The sequence below is a fragment of the Pyrus communis genome, chromosome 5, assembly GCF_963583255.1.
Source record: "Pyrus communis chromosome 5, drPyrComm1.1, whole genome shotgun sequence".
Classification (NCBI taxonomy): domain Eukaryota; kingdom Viridiplantae; phylum Streptophyta; class Magnoliopsida; order Rosales; family Rosaceae; genus Pyrus; species Pyrus communis.
In genome coordinates this window covers 26,591,910-26,611,186 of record NC_084807.1, presented here as the reverse complement: position 1 = coordinate 26,611,186, position 19,277 = coordinate 26,591,910, and the positions used below count along the sequence as shown (strand labels likewise).

At 39.3% G+C, this 19,277-nt stretch overlaps 2 protein-coding genes across 3 annotated transcripts; both read right to left on the bottom strand.

Annotated features, from left to right (window-relative positions):
* Positions 1–7,714: 7,714 nt before the first annotated feature.
* LOC137733122 (protein TPX2-like) lies at positions 7,715–10,303 on the bottom strand. 2 transcript variants are annotated; one of them, XR_011068404.1, is made up of 7 exons: positions 9,777–10,303; positions 9,336–9,500; positions 9,009–9,219; positions 8,822–8,915; positions 8,557–8,610; positions 8,296–8,450; positions 7,715–8,146 (listed from the first exon to the last, which is right to left on the bottom strand). XR_011068404.1 is itself a non-coding variant. In XM_068472282.1 (6 exons), the coding sequence occupies exons 1-5, from the start codon at positions 9,946–9,948 to the stop codon at positions 8,578–8,580; spliced, it is 675 nt and encodes a 224-aa protein (XP_068328383.1). In that variant the 5' UTR covers positions 9,949–10,303; the 3' UTR covers positions 7,715–8,450; positions 8,557–8,577. The 2 variants fall into 2 exon arrangements, 1 of the variants encoding a protein (XP_068328383.1); XM_068472282.1 differs by having other exon boundaries at positions 7,715–8,450.
* Positions 10,304–15,125: 4,822 nt separating this feature from the next.
* On the bottom strand, positions 15,126–18,417 carry LOC137734105 (disease resistance protein RPM1-like). The gene has a single exon (XM_068473389.1). The coding sequence runs from the start codon at positions 18,082–18,084 to the stop codon at positions 15,247–15,249; it is 2,838 nt and encodes a 945-aa protein (XP_068329490.1). The 5' UTR covers positions 18,085–18,417; the 3' UTR covers positions 15,126–15,246.
* Between the last annotated feature and the right edge of the window lie 860 nt (positions 18,418–19,277).

Sequence of the window (19,277 nt, the reverse complement as noted above, 5' to 3'; positions counted from 1 at the left end):
TAACTTATATATATTTTGTTGAAGAAATGCTACTTGTCGGATTATGTCGTGATCCCTTGTTTGTTTACGCTCTACTTTTTACCGTGGTGAAAGTGAAAAGTGAAAGTATCCACAAAGATTCGGGATGAATGTGTCTGAAAAGGCATTTGCTTTCTGAGAACGGGTTCACGGGAGAATTTATGATTTCTGAAGTAGAAAATACATCAAATTAATGTATATCTGAGAGGCTAGTTGTCGGGTTTTCCAAGGTAACAGGCAGTGTTCTCGGTTATTGTACCCTAACTAAGTTATAGACGAGGGGCAAACTTAAATCTCCTTCAAATATACGCTACCATTGGGCAAAATCTTCGCTAAAATAAGGAAGAAGAGACATTTACATGAAACAGATGGTGTTCTAAACTTATTATGCATTATGTGCTTTATGTTCATATGGCATTTGGCATTGTATGATCAATTTGAAATGCCTTCCTAGCGTCCCTTTTTATATGGTTCCTCATTATAACTCACATGACCTGAAACCTCTTCGAATCTCTTTATTCAGAGCCCAAAGATTAGTAGATTTGGGCAGTTGAAAAGAGAGATGTAGACCCTTAACTTGTGTGCGGTGAATTAGTAGAATGGGTTAATGAGGGCCGCATGATTTAAAATGAATACGGAATTCCTAATCCGTCAGCTCCAGACACAGAGATCCGAAAAAGATCAACTCCTTAGAACATAGTTGATTTGAGGAGTTCGAGCAACGAGGCGCTCAAACATGACAAAGAAAGATTATTCAGGTAACGAATTTGAAACTTTCAATTTAAGATCGTGGGTTAATAAATGATATAAAATTTTCAGTTTGAAAGACCTAAAACTAAACCGAGAGTGCAAAAATTGGTACGCTAGTTTTTGCACTGCATAGCCCATGTTCATGCCCTCCAGGCTCTATTGCGTGCATTGAGATTTGTAGGTATTCAAATTTCTTGTTTTTCCTTTTTCTCGTTTCATAATTTCCAATACAAAAGTCAAATTGTAGGTTCATTTCGAACTGTAGCACCACAATATAAGTTAACCAGCTTTGAAATCATGCTAACATCTAGATTTCCACCGGCTGTTTTCTAATCGAGGAATCCACTCCTTTTACTCAAACAATGATCTATCTGCTTCCCACTTAACCACCGATTTTTCTTTCGTGACATCTATCATTTTCATCAACTTGAAGCTCGTTTGGTAACCATATAAATGCTACGAGACCACGAGCCCTATGTATAAAAAAGAATTCAATTTAGTTAGATTACTTCGTCAACAAAATTAATAAGCCACAAAGAAAATACTAGATGATATAAAAAGAGCGATCCAATCCAACAAGGCTTTCTGCTTTGCGAGGTTTAGGAGGAGAACGTCTATCGTACACAATCTTACCCTTGTTTTACAAAAAGGCTGTTTCCACGACTCGAACTTGCGACTTTTTGTTACGGAGCAACTTTTTTATTGCGCTAAAGATCGTCCTCAAAATACTAAATGATATAAACTTATAATTTACCTCATGATCTTGCTGAAAGGAGCTTTGGTCTGTTCACTTTTGTGGCCTTATTTCAATTAGTGGAAGCAATCAAGCTTGTATTAATCTAACAAATTCGGAGCTTGGTCTCTTCGGCTTTTCATTAATCACGTTTACGAAGATAGATTAGTGATTAATCTTAGCAGGCAAAGGCATTTTTTGACTGAGGTTTTGTATTATGCTGTCCTTCGGATCCAAGGGAGAGCTGGAAAATGTCAAAAGATAAGATATTGAGGAGTTAAAAATTGAAAAATTGAATAAATTTAAAACAACAAGAGAAACTTACATGCAATAAGATGTTAGGTGGTGATATGCCTATCGTGCTTCACTAAGTGTTTTACTTTTACTCACATAACATCAAATATTTTGTTTGAAATACCTTCATTTTGATGTTCAAATTACATGTAAGTTTTTACGTAAAATTAGCGAACTTAGATATTGCTCCTACCTTACTAAATAAATCTGTTGGCGGCTCCTTTCGGCATCTCTATTCGATTGCAAACTTTAATTCCTGCATACAATTTAAATCATGGCATTAAGATTATGCACATAATTTTTTTTTTTTTTTTTAAAAAAGGCAGGGTTAGATTTACCTTATTTTTAAGAGAGCAAGCTACGAATTTGTAAACCTATTGGAAGGCACTTTCTTCCTTAATTCAAGGGATTAATCATCTCCCTTAATTCAAGGGGATGTTATTTTATTATTCCCTAAGCCAGACAACTTCCATAATTCAAGAGTGCTTTCTTCCTTAATCATCTCCCTTAATTCAAGGGGATGTTATTTTATTTTTCCCTAAACCAGCCGTTGTGGTGTAAAGCAAGAGGTTAATCCTCTTATATATTGCTGTACAATTGTAAAAGAACACACAAGGGAAATATAATTCAATCCTTGAAATTCAATATGGTATCAGAGCAGGAAAATTAACCTGCGTCTGCTATACTGCTATCCGAGCGTGTTCAATCCTCAAAATGTCTGAAGACAATCCGCTAATATCCGAAGCTGAAAGCTCACAGGAGCATTCCTCCATGAACGTGCATGAGGTGGACGTCAACCCAAATCAAAGATTAAGCTCAGTCGTGTTGAATGAGTTTAATTACTTGCCTTGGTCGAGAGCTGTGTCTTTGGCGCTAGGTGGAAGGTCCAAGCTGGGGTTCATAAATGGAAGCTTCAAAATACCTGATGCTTCCTCACCAAACTATGAATCCTGGCTTAGCAAGGATCAGCTGGTTATGTCATGGCTTTTGAATTCCATGGATCGTAAATTAGCTGAAATATTCAACTATTCAGAATCCTCGTACCAGCTATGGGAAGCGGTCAAGGAAATGTATGGCAGCCAAAACAATGCTGCACGGGTCTTCCAATTAAAGAAGGACATCTCCAATCTGCAGCAAGATGGCAAACCGTTTGTGCAACTCCTAGGAAGCATGAAAAACATGTGGAATGAGTTGGAAATCTATCGCCCTCACACAACCGACGCAGCACTGCTACGAAAGAGAGCAGAAGAAGACAAGATATTTCAACTCTTGTCTAGTCTTGATTCAACGTATGAAGATCTTCGATGTCACATACTCATGAACACTGAGCTTCATTCTTTCACCAGTGTGTGTGCGACGATTCAACGGGAAGAAGTAAGAAGGAAAGTCATGAACATAGGTACAACGACCAGTGTACCTGAGGCTAGGGCATATATAACCAACGAAAAGAGGTACAAAGGAAAACATCCGAACTTGAAGTGTCAACACTGCAATAATATAGGTCACGTCAAAGACACATGCTGGATCTTACACCCAGAGTTAAAGCCTGAGTTCATGAAGGACAACAAGGGTGTGCAAAGGATGAACCGTGCTCCACATCGAGCGAATCATGCGTCTACCTCCACCTCCAATGGGCCAGATCCACTCAAGAACTTCACAGCGAATCCTGCTGAACTCATGAACGAGTTTATGTCGTATCTTCAAATCAAGAAAGGAGTTGCTGGAAGTGATCGTGCTGATAGCATATAAGAAGGGAACTCGACGGCATTGCTCGGCAAGTTTGCAGGGTTCTTGGCAGACACGAGATCCATACCCCAAGAGGACATGCAAGGTATCATGAAAGCCTTTAAAACTGCTCTTAAAATAAATATGTTGCATGATTTTTGGGTTGTAGATTCGGGTGCCACAGATCATATGACCAACCATGTGTCTAAGTCTCAAAAATTTGAAAAATTTGCAAACCCTTCTCAAGTTTCAATTGCAAATGGTGAGAATGTAAAGGTCTTAGGGAAGGAAAAAATAAAATTAATGTCAGACAAAATTGAATCAATGGCTTTATATGTTCCTTCCTTCCCATTTCAACTTCTATTTGTGGGAAAGATCACAAATACCTTGAATTGCTTAGCCATTTTTTCTCTTCACAATGTTATCTTTCAGGATTGTGCCACCAAGAAGACGATTGGTGAAGGGTTTTATTTAGATGGTCTCTATTACATATCAAAGAGCAATCCGAGAGGGTTTCAAGCCAAGCTCAACCACATTCAAGATAATCAATTGTGGCATCAACGTTTAGCTCATCCTTCTTCACCCATTTTGTCAACTCTATTTCCAAACTTAGGAAAGGATGATATTTCATGTGAAACATGTCACTTGTCTAAATCCACTCGACTACCTTTTAAATCTTCCTTGTCTAGAACTAGTAAGTGTTTTGAACTAGTTCATTCAGATGTATGGGGACCAAATAGTGAATCATTTGATGGCTATAAGTATTTTGTGACTTTTGTGGATGACTTTTCTCGAGTCACATGGTTATATCTCTTAAAGTCTAAGAATGAAGTTATGAAAGTTTTTAAGGACTTTCATAACCTTGTTAAAAACCATTTCTCCTCCCAAATTCAAACCTTAAGGTCTGACAATGGCACCGAATATATGTCCCATATCATGAAACAATATTTGAGCACTCATGGCATCATGCATCAAACAAGTTGTGTTGGAACACCTCAACAAAATGGTGTATCCGAACGCAAAAACTGTGACCTACTTGAAAAAACAAGAGCACTAATGCTACAAATGAATGTACCAAAGAGATTTTGGTCTCAAGGTGTTATGGCAGCTGCATATATCATCAATAGATTACCCAGCCGAGTCTTGGAATTCAAGTCTCCACTCGAGGTTATGAAAGGAAGGAAAATTGACCTCTCACATCTTAGAGTGTTTGGCTGCATCTGTTTTGTGCATATTCAATCTCTTCACAGAGATAAATTAGATCCTAGAGCTGCCAAATGTATTTTTCTTGGTTATTCCTCTACACAAAAGGGATATAAGTGTTATAATCCCCAATTAAGGAGATTGATTGTGTCCAAAGATGTGCGATTTCATGAAACTAACCCTTTTTTCAGCAAGTCAAGTGAACTCACAGCCCAAGGGGATGGCATCTTGGATGTGTTCCCACTACCAAGAATTGAACTGGATGAACCACATCAACACGAGCTCAGTTATGTCAACGTTGATAATTCTCCCAATGAAGATAGCAATGAAGGGTCTCATTCTGAGGATACACTGCATGACAATTGTGACAATGAAGATGATGCGAACGAGTGTGAAACAACGCTTCCAGCTCCTCGACGCAATCCAATGCGAGTTAGAAAAACTCCCACAAGACTTCAGGATTTTGTTATGTACAAACCCACACATCCCATCTCCAATTGTGTGTCATACAAGAGAGTGACACCGAATCATGCTGCATTCCTAAGCACTATATCCAGTTACCAGGAGCCTCAGAATTTCCACGAGGCCAACAGCCAAGAGGTGTGGAAAGAGGCAATGCAAGAAGAACTTAAAGCTCTAGATCAACACAATACCTGGAGCATCACCAAACTTCCAACAGGCAAGAAAGCAGTAGGTTGCAAATGGATTTATAAACTCAAATTCAAGTCAGATGGTTCAATTGAGAGACATAAAGCAAGACTGGTGGCTCGGGGATTCACTCAAACATTTGAGGTGGATTGCAAAGAAACGTTTGCACCTGTGGCCAAAATGAACACAGTAAGAGTGTTATTGTCTGTAGCTGTAAACAAAGGATGGTCCATGTACCAAATGGACGTAAAGAACGCATTCTTGCACGGTGATCTCAAAGAAGAAGTCTATATGAAATTGCCACCAGGGCATCCACAAAGCAATGAACCGAATGTGGTGTGCAGATTGCACAAAGCCATTTATGGCCTAAAGCAGTCCCCACGAGCTTGGTATGCCAAACTGAGCTCAGTTCTCACTAGTGTTGGTTTCAAAAGCAGCAACGCCGATTCCTCATTATTTGTTCACACAGGAGCTGTGGGCACATTAGTTGTGCTTATTTATGTTGATGATCTGATAATTACGGGTGATAATATTGACGAGATCTCCACTCTCAAACAGTCTCTCAGACAAAGATTTGCAATTAAAGACCTTGGGATATTGAAGTACTTTCTTGGTATAGAAGTGGCAACCTCACACAAGGGACTGTTTCTTAACCAAAGAAAGTATGTCTTGGATTTGCTCAATGATGCCAACATGAGCGATGCTAAACCAGCCACCACTCCTCTTGATAGTAAGCAAAAACCTAGCTTGAAGGGCACGCCACTCATGGATATCACCCATTATCAGCGATTGGTTGGAAAATTGATCTACCTCACAATCACTAGACCCGACATCACCTATTCTGTAAGTCTTGTGAGCCAATTCATGCACTCCCCGACTATTGAACATTTGACTCTGGTTAAACGAATCTTACGCTACTTAAAAGGTTCAGTGGGTCGTGGTATCATCATGTGGAAGAATGACAACACTCAAGTCGTAGGGTATTGTGATGCTGATTGGGCAGGCAACGCAATCGATCGTAAGTCCACCTCAGGCTACTGTACATTTGTTGGTGGAAACTTGGTCACCTGGAAAAGTAAAAAGCAAACTGTTATCGCCAGATCCAGTGCCGAAGCTGAGTACCGTGCAATGGCTTCCACTGCGTGTGAGTTGATATGGCTCAAGGGTCTTCTGTGTGATTTAGGGTTTCCTGCAACTCTTCCTATGTCCTTATTTTGTGACAATCAGGCAGCAATGCATATAGCATCTAATCCCGTGTTTCACGAGAGAACGAAACACATTGAAGTTGATTGTCATTTCGTTCGGGCACAGGTGCAGTCGCAGGTAATTCAGACACGGTATACACGAAGCTTCGACCAATTGGCCGACATTTTCACCAAGCCCTTGGCTTCTCATCGGTTTCAATGGCTTCTGTCCAAGCTTGGATCCATAAACCTTCTGGATCCAGCTTGAGGGGGAGTATTGGAAGGCACTTTCTTCCTTAATTCAAGGGATTAATCATCTCCCTTAATTCAAGGGGATGTTATTTTATTATTCCCTAAGCCAGACAACTTCCTTAATTCAAGGGATTAATCATCTCCCTTAATTCAAGGGGATGTTATTTTATTATTCCCTAAGCCAGACAACTTCCATAATTCAAGAGTGCTTTCTTCCTTAATCATCTCCCTTAATTCAAGGGGATGTTCTTTTATTTTTCCCTAAACCAGCCGTTGTGGTGTAAAGCAAGAGGTTAATCCTCTTATATATTGCTGTACAATTGTAAAAGAACACACAAGGGAAATATAATTCAATCCTTGAAATTCAGTAAAACCATTCCACTTTTCTACTGCTTTAAGGCATACACAGAGTTTGGCCTGTGCAAAACATTAATATCAAAACTTTTACATAGCTGCAACGATTCTCATCCGGTGACATGTTTACTTACATAGAACGAAAATTGAAAGTATTTTGATTCTTGATTGTCAAGGGTTTATTATTGGAATTATTAAGGACGAGCCTTGACGCAAGGGAAATATTATAATTTGCGAGCGAATTTCACGGGTTGGAGTTATGGAAACAACCTCTTTGCAAGGCAAGGGTAAGGCCGTATATGATAGACGTTCCCTCGACCTTTGTAAAGCGGAAAGTCTAGTTGGCTTGTGATCGGCTCTTTTTTTTTTTTTTTTTTTTTTAACTATTGAAATTATTAACCTTAAAAGTAAAAATCAAATTTGAAGATGGAAAAATTCCATGAGTGCAAGGTAAAACTACACAGAAATTACACAAGATGGGATTCATTTGACAAGCTCAAAGGAAGAGACAATATTATTTCATTTTCTGATAAATAACTAGAATTAGGTCCATTTGTTACCTGCAGTGACATTATTATTTCGTCGTAAGAGTTGACAAAAATTAATGTGTTCAAATTCAAATAATCGGACAAGTTTCAGAGGGTTACATGGTGATCGTATGTCTGTTGCATAACTCGCGCTGATGTCCGAAGGCGAAACATCTGATGACAATCAAATTAAGAACGTTATGAGGTGCATTTGTTACCGCAAGTCAAGTCATTTTGCTAAGAGAAAACTTCAGCAGGAGTGGCTGGCCTTGTCATTAAGTATTATGTATTGTGGTCTCATCCGAATCACGCTGCCTAACCAGGGCAGATTTGCCGAGGTTTCTCTCCTTTGCAAAGACGGTCCAAGGAAATACAGTGCAACGTTCTATGATTACCTGAAACTCTGTTGCTGGAATTGTGAGCTTTTTAGGGCTAGGCCATGGAGGAGCCCTGAGAATCTGCAGATCAAAATATCAAAGAAACTAAAGATCACAAAATCGTATAAATTAGAACGAGTTCAAAAGGGTAATGAACAATTCAATTCGAGTGTTAAAAGGAGTATGAACTTGCTTTTGATTGTTCTCCTGGTTTGGCATTAACCTTATACCTGAAAATCAGTGTTATATGCTCATTAGGTAGACCTTCATACACCAAACAAAATATTTTACCAAAATCATGCAAGAGGTCTTTGTGCTCTATTTGCTGTTTCCAAATTTGGTTCCTTCGGATGGCAACTTTAGGTCTGGCAGCATCAGCTCCGACCTGCACGACACCACAAAAAACTATTTTTTTCTTATTTCGAAAGAAAATAAAATGCTATTTTCACGATCAAAAGCACATAACCTTGTTTTCGTAAAATGTATGTTACCTTTTTCGACACCTTGTGTAACTAGAGATGTTGATGCTTGAGTTGTTCAGCAACCTGCTTCACAAATGCATAAAGAGCCCTTCAGAAATTGTTATGAAAGATTCATAAACTATTGAACTTCGTTAATCACAACTGGGTGGTTTAAATACGCTATTGGACTTGAGTGTAACAACTTCATACCGATCATAATAAAGTAAGCGATTCAATAAAGATCAAACAGATAAGAGATGCAAAAACTATCAAATGAAAAAATGTTCAAGTGCACCTTGCGTACATAGCCAGCCTCCAACTTGTGTCTTTTCGTAGGTGGCGGAGAATTCTGTGATTTCTCATCAAGTTTCCTGAGCTTTTTCGCCACTCTGTGTAATCAAGAGTCAGAAAAAGGCACAAGTTTGAGAAAACACCAAACAATTAGAACCAAAGATACATCATCCGAGACAAAAAATTAGCACCTCCTTAATAACCGGTTGGAGTGAATTTCTCGGCGGTGAATTTGCTCGGCCAGCTGACTTGCCGTGGGTTTCATTAACGTTGAACTCCTTGATAGAGGTGGTGACTTGCCCGTGGACTTTGGTTTAGCGCTTGGAGTGTCTAGAGCCATGTGATTAGGGAGTTCTAATCGTGTCGAAACACCATAAAACATGACAGTAAAAACAACTTCATCTGCTAATTCATGCGAAGCCGATTTAGAAAACAGAAATAATATTATCGTGTCGAAAGTTTAATAAGAAATGAGAAGATGATGCAGAAGTACACAGTAGTAAAAAATGAAAATGTACCTCTAATATTATCATCTACTACTACAGAGACCTCCGCTTCCATGCAATTATTTGAGTCAATACATCTGATAACTTCAACTTCTTCAACGTCTTTTGGTTCGGTGAAGTTTTTTACAAGTTCCGGATGAATCCGTTTTTGCAAATTCAACAATTTTTCAAGGAAAGCTAAGGGATTCAAAACAAGGTACAATTAACCGAAGAAAAAACAGAGTTAGTGGTTAAGTTAACAAGTTACAAATAATTATAATTCTCTTAATCTCTAATTTGTTCACGTAAACAATGTAATATAGTTCAGATGCATGAACTAAACATATAGATATTGAAATGAATTAGCAGAATCGATCATCAATTGATGTGGTAATCATAGAAAATGATCAAAAAATTCGTTGTTTTGGGACATGACAAGGAGAAGTGCAAACCAATGTTTCTGAAAACGCTTACGCGAGGGCTGATAACCTCCTGCTGACAGGAACCATTCCTCCGCCTCCTCGGCCTCCCGACCAGTCTTCGGCCAAGTGAAATCGTAGAACCTGGGCGCATCGAATTCATAGTCCATGTCAATTTCTCCCCCCTCGAAAGCCTCCCTAACGAAGTCCACCATTTCTTCGTCCATCTCTCTCTCCCCCTCCCTCTGAACCAGCTTTCAGGCAAATGAGCCAGCGAATTTTAAAAGTAATTTATGTCATAATATTCTGGAATGTTTTACTCCATTGCTGATTCTCGCGTTCTTGAAAAGCTTTCGGGGACTTTCGAAGAAACGACCGGGATTCAAACTTTCCCGGGAAATCAAAATTCCGAAACACAGAGAGAGAGAGAGAGAGAGATTATATATAAATATGTGTATATGTATATATGTATGTAGAAGTTTTGATTAAGGTTAAAGTGAAACCCTAATTGAAACTTCTGATATGTGAAGAAGAAGAAATGGAAGATTGGATATTTGTTTTGGGCGATAATTTTGGATTGGTTTTAAGAGGGCAAACGCACCAACAAAAGGAAAGACGACGAAGAAAGAGGAGGAGGAGGACTTTTCTTCGCGCCCAAGGTTGAGAGAAATGTTCCGTCCGCCTGGAATTTCAAAATGGTGGGCTCCATTCCATTACCCCAAACACTTGTTTTGTGGTCCCTCACCTTACATATTCGTTCGTTGTGCCCAACTAAATGGGAGTTTTTAAGGGTATAGACTCATAGGATGCATCTAAACCTTTGGGGGTTGAATTTTGATACTATGAGCCAGTTAATTCTAGAATATTCAGACCAAATGACATAAGAACCTCACGTTTTTTTAATTTTCAAGCCAGATAAGCCAATAAGAAATTTTGATTTTTTTTTTTTTTGAATTTTAATTCCATTTGTAGACAAATATATCAAATTTAACAACAATGAAGAACTATTTTTCTACATTTGCATGCAATGATACAAGTACAAACACATATTATGTATTCCAAATATATCTGTTTGGACCTGATTTTACAATATCACCCTGAGCAATCTAGAGCGTTAAATGAGCGGGTTCTAGACCGTTGGATTTCATATTTTTTCTAGATATTACTATTGGATTTTCGTAGTAATTATGAAATATATTTTTGGAATTTCCAGTTCGAATTGCTACACTTACATGATGATTGGTTTGAAAGCTAACGTGGCGGGTTAAGAGACTATTTTCCATGCATTTCATGAATAACACAATTAGCAGTTGGAAATGGTGATAAAGATAGCAAAGGTGGATGAGGACCGAATTTGCTCAGAACCGAACCATGCATGCAGGTTATCTCGGTAATGGTGATATCTAATGATTACCAAAAGATAATTGGAATGGTGACGTGATGTGAGTAGATGGGTTTTGAAGAGATAAGAATTGGTGAAAGTGGACGGTAGTGAGATATGGTGCGCAGAACTTGTGATAAAGTTTGACTATACGATGATGTTCCCTGTTGTTAGATTGCTGATTGGACTCTACAAACACCATCAGGCCGTGCCAAGGAGATATTCCACCCTATAAATACAAAGTGGCGCACACCATAGAAGGCTCCCTTCAAATCAGCACATAAATTTCTCTACGTTAAGTTTCTCAACAATCCTGAGATTTTTTCCTCTTTCCCTTTCTTCTTGCCAACACATTCTCAGTTTGGATAGACAACACTGTGAAGGCAACCAACGACATCTTTAGTTTGGATAGACAACATTGGAGTCCTAGAATCAGTCGACCGATGAGCACTTTTAGTTTGGATAAACAGCACTGCTTCGAGATTGACTGGTTATTTATTTAAGTCTCGGTAAGGATTTCCGGGTCCTTGTTGGTAGATGTCATCTCATCAGCTTTCTCGGCGAATGGAGGTGTTACTAGGTTACTACATTCGGCACATTGAAAGCTGAATTTGAAATTGAACTTCGTAGAATTAGCAGTCTTATCTTCAGGCTCTAGAACCTGAAGGTCGAGACGTATTCCTTCCTCGGCCGCAGTCATGAGATCAAGAAGTTAGCAGTGCGCCCAACGTCACATCTACTCCCCGTATATGTACTCATTTATAGAGATACTACCAGTTCTTAGATTGAAAGACAAATTAAGCTCATCATATATTTTTGCACGAGCCCTTCTTGACCTATTTGGATTTTCTTGGTCGTCATCGGACTCTCCATCAATATACTCTTCTCGCTCATCCTCCACTATCATATTGTGTAATATGATGTAAGACATCATGATGGAGTCCAAATTTTCTCGACTCCACCCTCTTGCCGGTTCACTAATGATCTTCCACCGTGCATGTAGAATACCAAAAGCTTTCTCAACATCTTTCTGGTATGCCTCTTGGCGTAAGGTAAACAACTTTTCTGCGTTATTCCTAAGGTTTGGAATTGTTTGGACAAGTGTCGGCCACTTTAGGTAGATGCCATCTGCCAAGTAATACCTTATATTGTATTAACGGTTGTTGATGTAGTAGTCAAGTTGAGGTGCTTTACATTCCGTCAAGTTATTGAAGAGGGGTGAACGCCCAAGAACTATAATGTCATTTTGGGATCCAGGGACTCCAAAGAAAGCATGCCAGATCCATGTGTCATATGAGGCAACCGCCTCTAACACAACATTTGGCTTTCTCGACCTTCCGCTAAAGCCTTATTGCCATCTGGTGGGACAATTCTTCCAATCCCGATGCATGCAGTCTAATGACTCTATCATGCCCGGAAACCCACGGTCTTCAGCTTTGCGAAGGAGCCGATTCAGATCTTCTTGATTTGGCTCGCGGAGGTACTCATCTTTGTAAACCTGAGCAATTGTGTCACAAAATTGTTCAAGAGTATCAAGGCATGTAGACTCAGACATACCATGAGTTTCATCTATCGAATCAGCTGGGGAGCCATAGGCCATCATTTGGAGTGCAACAGTAACCTTCTGATGAGGTGAGAAACCATGGCGGCCTGCTCTATCTCACTTCTGTCGAAAGTATGGATTGACCTGCTGGACATCACGAAGTAAACACTTGAAGACATGACGCCTCATCCGGAAGCGACGTTTGAAATCCTCTTATGTGTACACCGAATTGGGGTTGAAGTAGTTGTTCATTAAATTGGCATGCGACATCGCTCTGTTTCGTGGTTTGTAAGAGCGACCAGCAATAGAGCCACCCCATTGAGGTTGTTCCTCAGTTGGCTGACACACCATGGCCGCAGCCATGACTGCTGCTCTGTTTTGTTTGTTGCGCCTTATTTGAACTTCTTCATCAGACTCCTCATCTTTTCGTCTCATTTGCGCCCATTTTACTTCCAATTTAGAATTGGATGAGGATCCCCAGTTGGAATCCAAAGAGGATCCAAAGTTGGAATTCATTGCAAACTTGAATTGAAAAAGATTGAATTGAAATAGATTGAATTCAAAGTTGTGTAAATTATAGCCTAATATCCACCCTATTTATAGCAAAAGAAAAATTCAAATCCAACGACTAACTGACATCAGCATGATGTCAGCTACCAATGGCTAGCTAACGTCACTTAGTTGTTGGATTTGAATTTAAGTTGTAGTTTTTAAATAATAAATTATGTTTGGCCCTATGACCCTCGGTTGGAGACGGTTTTTTGTGACAGGGCTAAAACGAGCCCTATGGCCCTTTAACCCTCAGCTGGAGACGGAGGCAAATATGGCCCTGTACTGTTCATTAAAATATTAATTTCTTGGAGAGCCAGAGAGCTAAAATGAGCCCTCTGGCCAACCCTCGGTTGGAGATGGCCTTAGGAGTAGAATTCTCTTCTCTTCTATTATCATTCTCTTCCCTCCTCTCCTATCCTCTTTTTTATCTTTTTATTGATATAAAAAATTCAAAACAAAATATTGACGTAACTAAATGGTAACCGTTTAAAATAAAAATGGATGAAAGAAGAGAGAGATTAGAAATGGAGAGAATCTTACTCCTCCTTAAAAAGAGGTAATGCTAGGGTGTCTAAATTTATAGACAAAATTTTGTAAACTAAATGATCTAAAAATTGATGATTAAATTATAACTTAAACGTTGATAAATATACTCATTTGTAAATTTTAACGATAAATTTAATTTTCTAAGCATTACCTTAATAAGAGACTAAAACAATATCGTGGCAGGCCTTCCATGGTGAAAGCCATTCGACACGGAAAAGTCTTACGTACAGCTGGTAAGGCCTTTTCTCCTTCAGTTTTCGGCTTTTTGCCCTTTTTCAATTGCGTTGAAAGTTGAAACTTGAGTATTGATTTTTAATCTTTAAATTCTTGGCCCGTCGTTTAATTTGTTTGAGTGTGAGAATTAGTCACCGTAGGCATTGATTATCTGGGTTGTGAGAAACAATCATTGTTGCTTGCTCACATTAACTCCTCACAAACATCAAACATCATGCACGCCACATCTTGGTCCGAACTTGTAACTAAAAAGAACATCTTGTATATGTTCAACAATCCAATAATGCTGCCCATTATTTGGTCCATATTTTGTTGTAACTCTTTCGGCATGCCAACAAAATCTAAGAAAGCTTAGATTTCTGAGGTACTGGATGCCAGGGGGCACCTGCATCAGTTGAGTGGAAGGCCCAATTTGTAACTCTCGGAGAAGAGGCGTGGCCAATTGTCTATGATCAATGAGTTTAGTCCAGGCAACAAGTCCTTGAGTTTTAGCACCCGAGTTCCTTAAACCCTCCCTCAAAATGCACTTGCACACCATCATATGCCTTGTATCAGAACCCAAGCTCCACCAAATTAGGAAGGTTTTGAAGGGCTTTCAGTGGGGCACTATCAACCTTGACCAAAAAAATTCGTAGCTTGACGAGTTATTGAAGCTTTCGAATCCAACTTGGCAACTTCTCTAGAGGCCCCTTCAAGTGGTGAAAACCGAAATAGATTCGGGTGGAATTGAAATGGATTGTCGTAGGTCTTGACCTATACTTTTGTTTGAGTAGAGATGGGAAAAAACTCACATATATGATTTAATTTACTAAATCATATTCTTCAATCTTATTATCTCTCTCAGTTAATTGAATCGGTGATCAAGGGACAAAACTGACAAAAATATGAAGGGTTTTTATTCCTTTTTAAAGCAAAGATGCGAGGTAAATAGTTGTCAGTTATATCCTATAAAAACTTGATTCATTCATAAAAAAATTAATGAAATTTTATCATGTCATTGGAGCATTCTATGTTTGAGATCATGATGTCTTGTTATTTTAATTTTTAATTAAAAACAATTTATTGCAACCACAAAAAAAAATTACAAGAAAAATGCTAAGAAGACCACACCCAAGCACGACACACAAAAGAAAAAAAAAGCGAAGAAGAAAGAGCCCCTCCCAGTCAATCTACACAAGAACCAAGGACAGCAGAGCTAACAATTCAATCTTGACGGCCCATAAACCTGTAGTCTTTAGACACTCCCATTTTTTTTTGATCAAGTTGGAATCAGGCATTCGACCAAGACGAAAAATCGGAATCATACAGGGAGTGGACTTCATAATCGCCATCTCTCGGGCCAGACCTGCAACAAAAACAAACAAGTCGTATGTGTTTAACAATCCAATAATGTGGGCCATTATTTGGATCCATTTGTCGTGCAAACTCCTTCGTCATGTCATCAAACACAAGATCTCTCAGATGTCGAAGATGGTGGATGCCAGATGGCACCTCCTTCAGCTGTGGGCAAGGTCCAATGAGAAACTTTTGGAGAAGAGGCATAACCCCATTGTCTATGATCAGTGAATTTAGTCCCTCCATTTCCTCGAGTTGTAGCTTCCTAAGCTTCTGAAATCCTCCTTCCTCAAAATGCAGCTGCACGCCATCATATCCCATTTGTCCCAAACGAAGATCCAACAGATTAGGTAGATTTTGAAGGGCTTTCAATGGGGAATCTCTCAACCTTGACCAATAAATCACCACTCTGACGAGGTGTTGAAGATTTGAAATCCAACTTGGCAACTGCTCTAAACGCCCCTTCAAGCCCAGAGACCGAATAAATTCTGGTGGAGTTGAAATGGATTCTAGATCAAGGACTTCATCTTCACTTATTGCACTTAAATCTAGAGATTCAAGGCGATTCATCTTTTCAATAGAAGCACACAGAGCCCTTCCATATTCGCGTTTCAATTTTTTTAGGCCCAACTTCCGCAGCTGCCTTAAGTTTCCCAGTTCTTTGATTAGCTTGATCCCTCCATGATTCGCCTCCACATGGTACAGTTTTTGCAAAGCTTGTAAGCATCCAATACCTTCATGTATCTTCACTCCTCTTTCCCTATTCAAGCAAAAACGCATGCTGTAGTTACGATAGTAGACCAAAAGAAACCGCAGCTTAACAAGCTTATTGATCTTCGCTGGTATTTCATACACCAAAGACTGTTTTAGATCCAGAGTTTCTAAGTTTTTCAGATTGCCTATGGAGTCTGGAAGCAACTCCACCTTTGTATTCCTCAGGCTTAAATACGTCAAGAGATACAAATCCCCCACATATTTCGGAAGTTGATTGATTGGAGCGTCCATGAAATCCAAAACTTTCAGAAGTTGAAAGTTTCCCCTCAATGTATTGAGGAAAGACTCGGGCCATTCTTCTTGGTTGAAAGTAAACACAGAACGAATATGAGACTGTGTAATGCTTCCCAAGACTTCAGAGGGACTGACGTTGATTGAGAGACGCCGATTTGTTGGTTTAAAAGTTGACTTGTCTTTCGATAAGACATGACAGAAGCTTGAATCCCCACCCCTTTTAAGGAGGACTTCGCGCAACAGATCATGAACTCTACAACTTCGAGCTTTTCCATTCATGTAAACTTTTGACACTTGAACCAAGCTTCTGTGAATTAGCTCAGTCAAGTATTCCTCTCCAACCTCTTCCAGTGTCTTGCCTTCCTGCAATTTTACAAACCCTTCAGCAATCCACAACCGAATCAATCTTACACAACTAATTGAGTAGTCCTCTGGAAAGATGCCAAAGTATAAGACGCATGATTTGAGGTAATATGGTAGATGGTGATAGCTGAGGGATAGGATTCTTGTGAGGCTTGTAAGATGGGGATTGCTTTCCAACTCTGAACTTAAGCTATTGTATAACTTCCGCCATTCATCGACCACTTTATCTTTCGTTGACAGCAGACCACCTATGCAAACAATTGCCAAAGGTAGTCCTTCGCACTTTCGAACGATTTCCCGTGACATATCTTCTAACTCTGGAGGGCAATTTCCCTCCAATTCAAACTGAAATGCCTTTCTACAAAACAATTCCCATGCCATGTTTGGAGGCAGAGGTTGCAAGTGATGAACATGAACAAAACAAGATTTTTTGCAAAAATCGGCAACATCTTGACTCCTTGTAGTAATCATTATTCGTCCGCCTTTATTATCCGGTAAAGCATGTTCTATAGCCCCCCAGAAATCTACTTCCCACACATCATCAAACACAACAACATACCTCTTTTCCTGCAAATACTCTCTTGATTTTCTGATCAAGGACTCCTTGTCCATTGTGTCAATTCCCTCTGGCAAATTCTGCTTCCCTGATTTGTATAACCTTTTGATTACCGTCCTCAGAAGATCCTCCACCTTGTATGTCTGGGACACCATAATCCAAGCGTAGCAATCAAATTGGTCCAGCACTGCCTGATTGTCATAAACTTTTTTTGCAAGAGTGGTCTTCCCAAGCCCTCCCATGCCAACCACTGATATCACTTCGCGTCTCGGCGCTCCTCCAACCAACAAATTAGTTAGCTTTGCTCTGGCGGGTTCAATCCCCACCACTTCAGCCTCCTCAATGAAAAGGGAAGCCACTCGAGGGTCATGCCGCAGAAGAGTCTTTTCGCCATTATCTCCACCTTGCTGGTCAATGGAACTGAGTTCGTATCTTTTTCTTCTTTCCTGAATATCCCGAACCAATTGTTTCATATGGTCAACTTTCGAAACTATCCCATCCTGTGATCTCGTTTTTTTAGCCAACCAGATAATTTTATGGAAAAAACGAATGAATCCAGGATCTTGATGGTGCCGTGTGATGCGGAGCAAATATTCATCAATGACATCTTCAATGTAAAAAGCTGCTTCTCTTACTTGGTTGACCCAAGTTTTGACACTGTCATTCGTCGTCTCTCCATCTGCAGCCGCCTTAGCATCTGCGTCCTTGAGGAATGATCGGATGCTCTCTAGCTCATCTTTGATGAAACCAACTTCTTTGCGTACGTCTCTCGAAAGGTTTGCTTCTGTGGTGATGAGTAGTTGAATTAACTTGTCGATCACAAAGCATACAATTTGTTCTGCCATATAATATGAGCATCCAACAATCCCAATCTATATGCTATCTGTTTGGTTTGGGTGAGGAAACAGTTGCTCGGGAAAAAAAAAATTGGGAATCAAAGGTAGAGAAAGGAAATCTGAAAACTAGAAGAAGAAGCAAGAATCAGGAGCAAATTGAATGCTGTGAAGCAGATGGCTTTGGTATCAAGAAAATCAGAAAAAATGAAGCAGGTTGAGAAAATTGATGGATTGAAATGTTCAGACACCTTTCTTATCACCTTTGGACAGGGGCTTCTGTACATCATGGTTAAAGGTCTAGAAAGCCAACAACCTTTTTACAGCTAGCAACTTATTTGATGCTTTCCTGTGGCTTTGCTTTTACTTTGTTTATGATGGGAATCTAGTAATGTGGATGACATCTATCTTTGATCGATACTTGGTTTGAAAAAGTTAAGGTTTAGAACACTCAACAGTGGTAACAAATTTTATACGAAGGTCTTTTTTTTAACCGTCTTTGCCTAATAATTTAATGTTATGTGGAAGAAATTTTTTACTGATATTTATTATTGGATCAGCAATGTTATATCGTGATAAACATGTTTCATGCGAGTTTTGTCATTATCTGTGTTACTTTTTTCTCTAAATCAATGAGGAAAAGTGAAGAAAAAGAAAAGGTATAAAGAGTTTCCAAAAAATAGAAAAGTAAGATGAAAGAGATGGAAACTTTTGGTGTTGAGTTGAAAGGCCACTAAACATAGCGGTGCCCACACAACAGTTTGAGCCTTACGTCAAAAAGGCCACCAATATTAGAATGACACTTGTCTAGAATCTAAGACTTATAAGCCTTACATAGATAGATTAAATCTAAGCCCTACATTTGTCCAATTGACTCAAGTAAATCATAGCAACCTGAATCAAGGAAACCAGTGGACAATTTACTTTTCAACAAGATGTGCTATCCACACATCATTTTTTACTTCTCACACACCTTTTGTTAATTTATGTTTATTGATATTCTTCAATTCATCCGATCCGAAAGCCGAAAACTAAAAAAGTATGGGAAAAGTAAAAAAAAGTGTGTGGATATCACATCCCTTCAACAATCCGTGCTTGGATATTCATGTATTATTTCTGATAGGGTTGCAGACGTAAGACCATCTCTAACCGAAGGGTCCAGAGGGACAGAGAGCCGAAAATAGCCTGAAAACCGTCTCCAACCG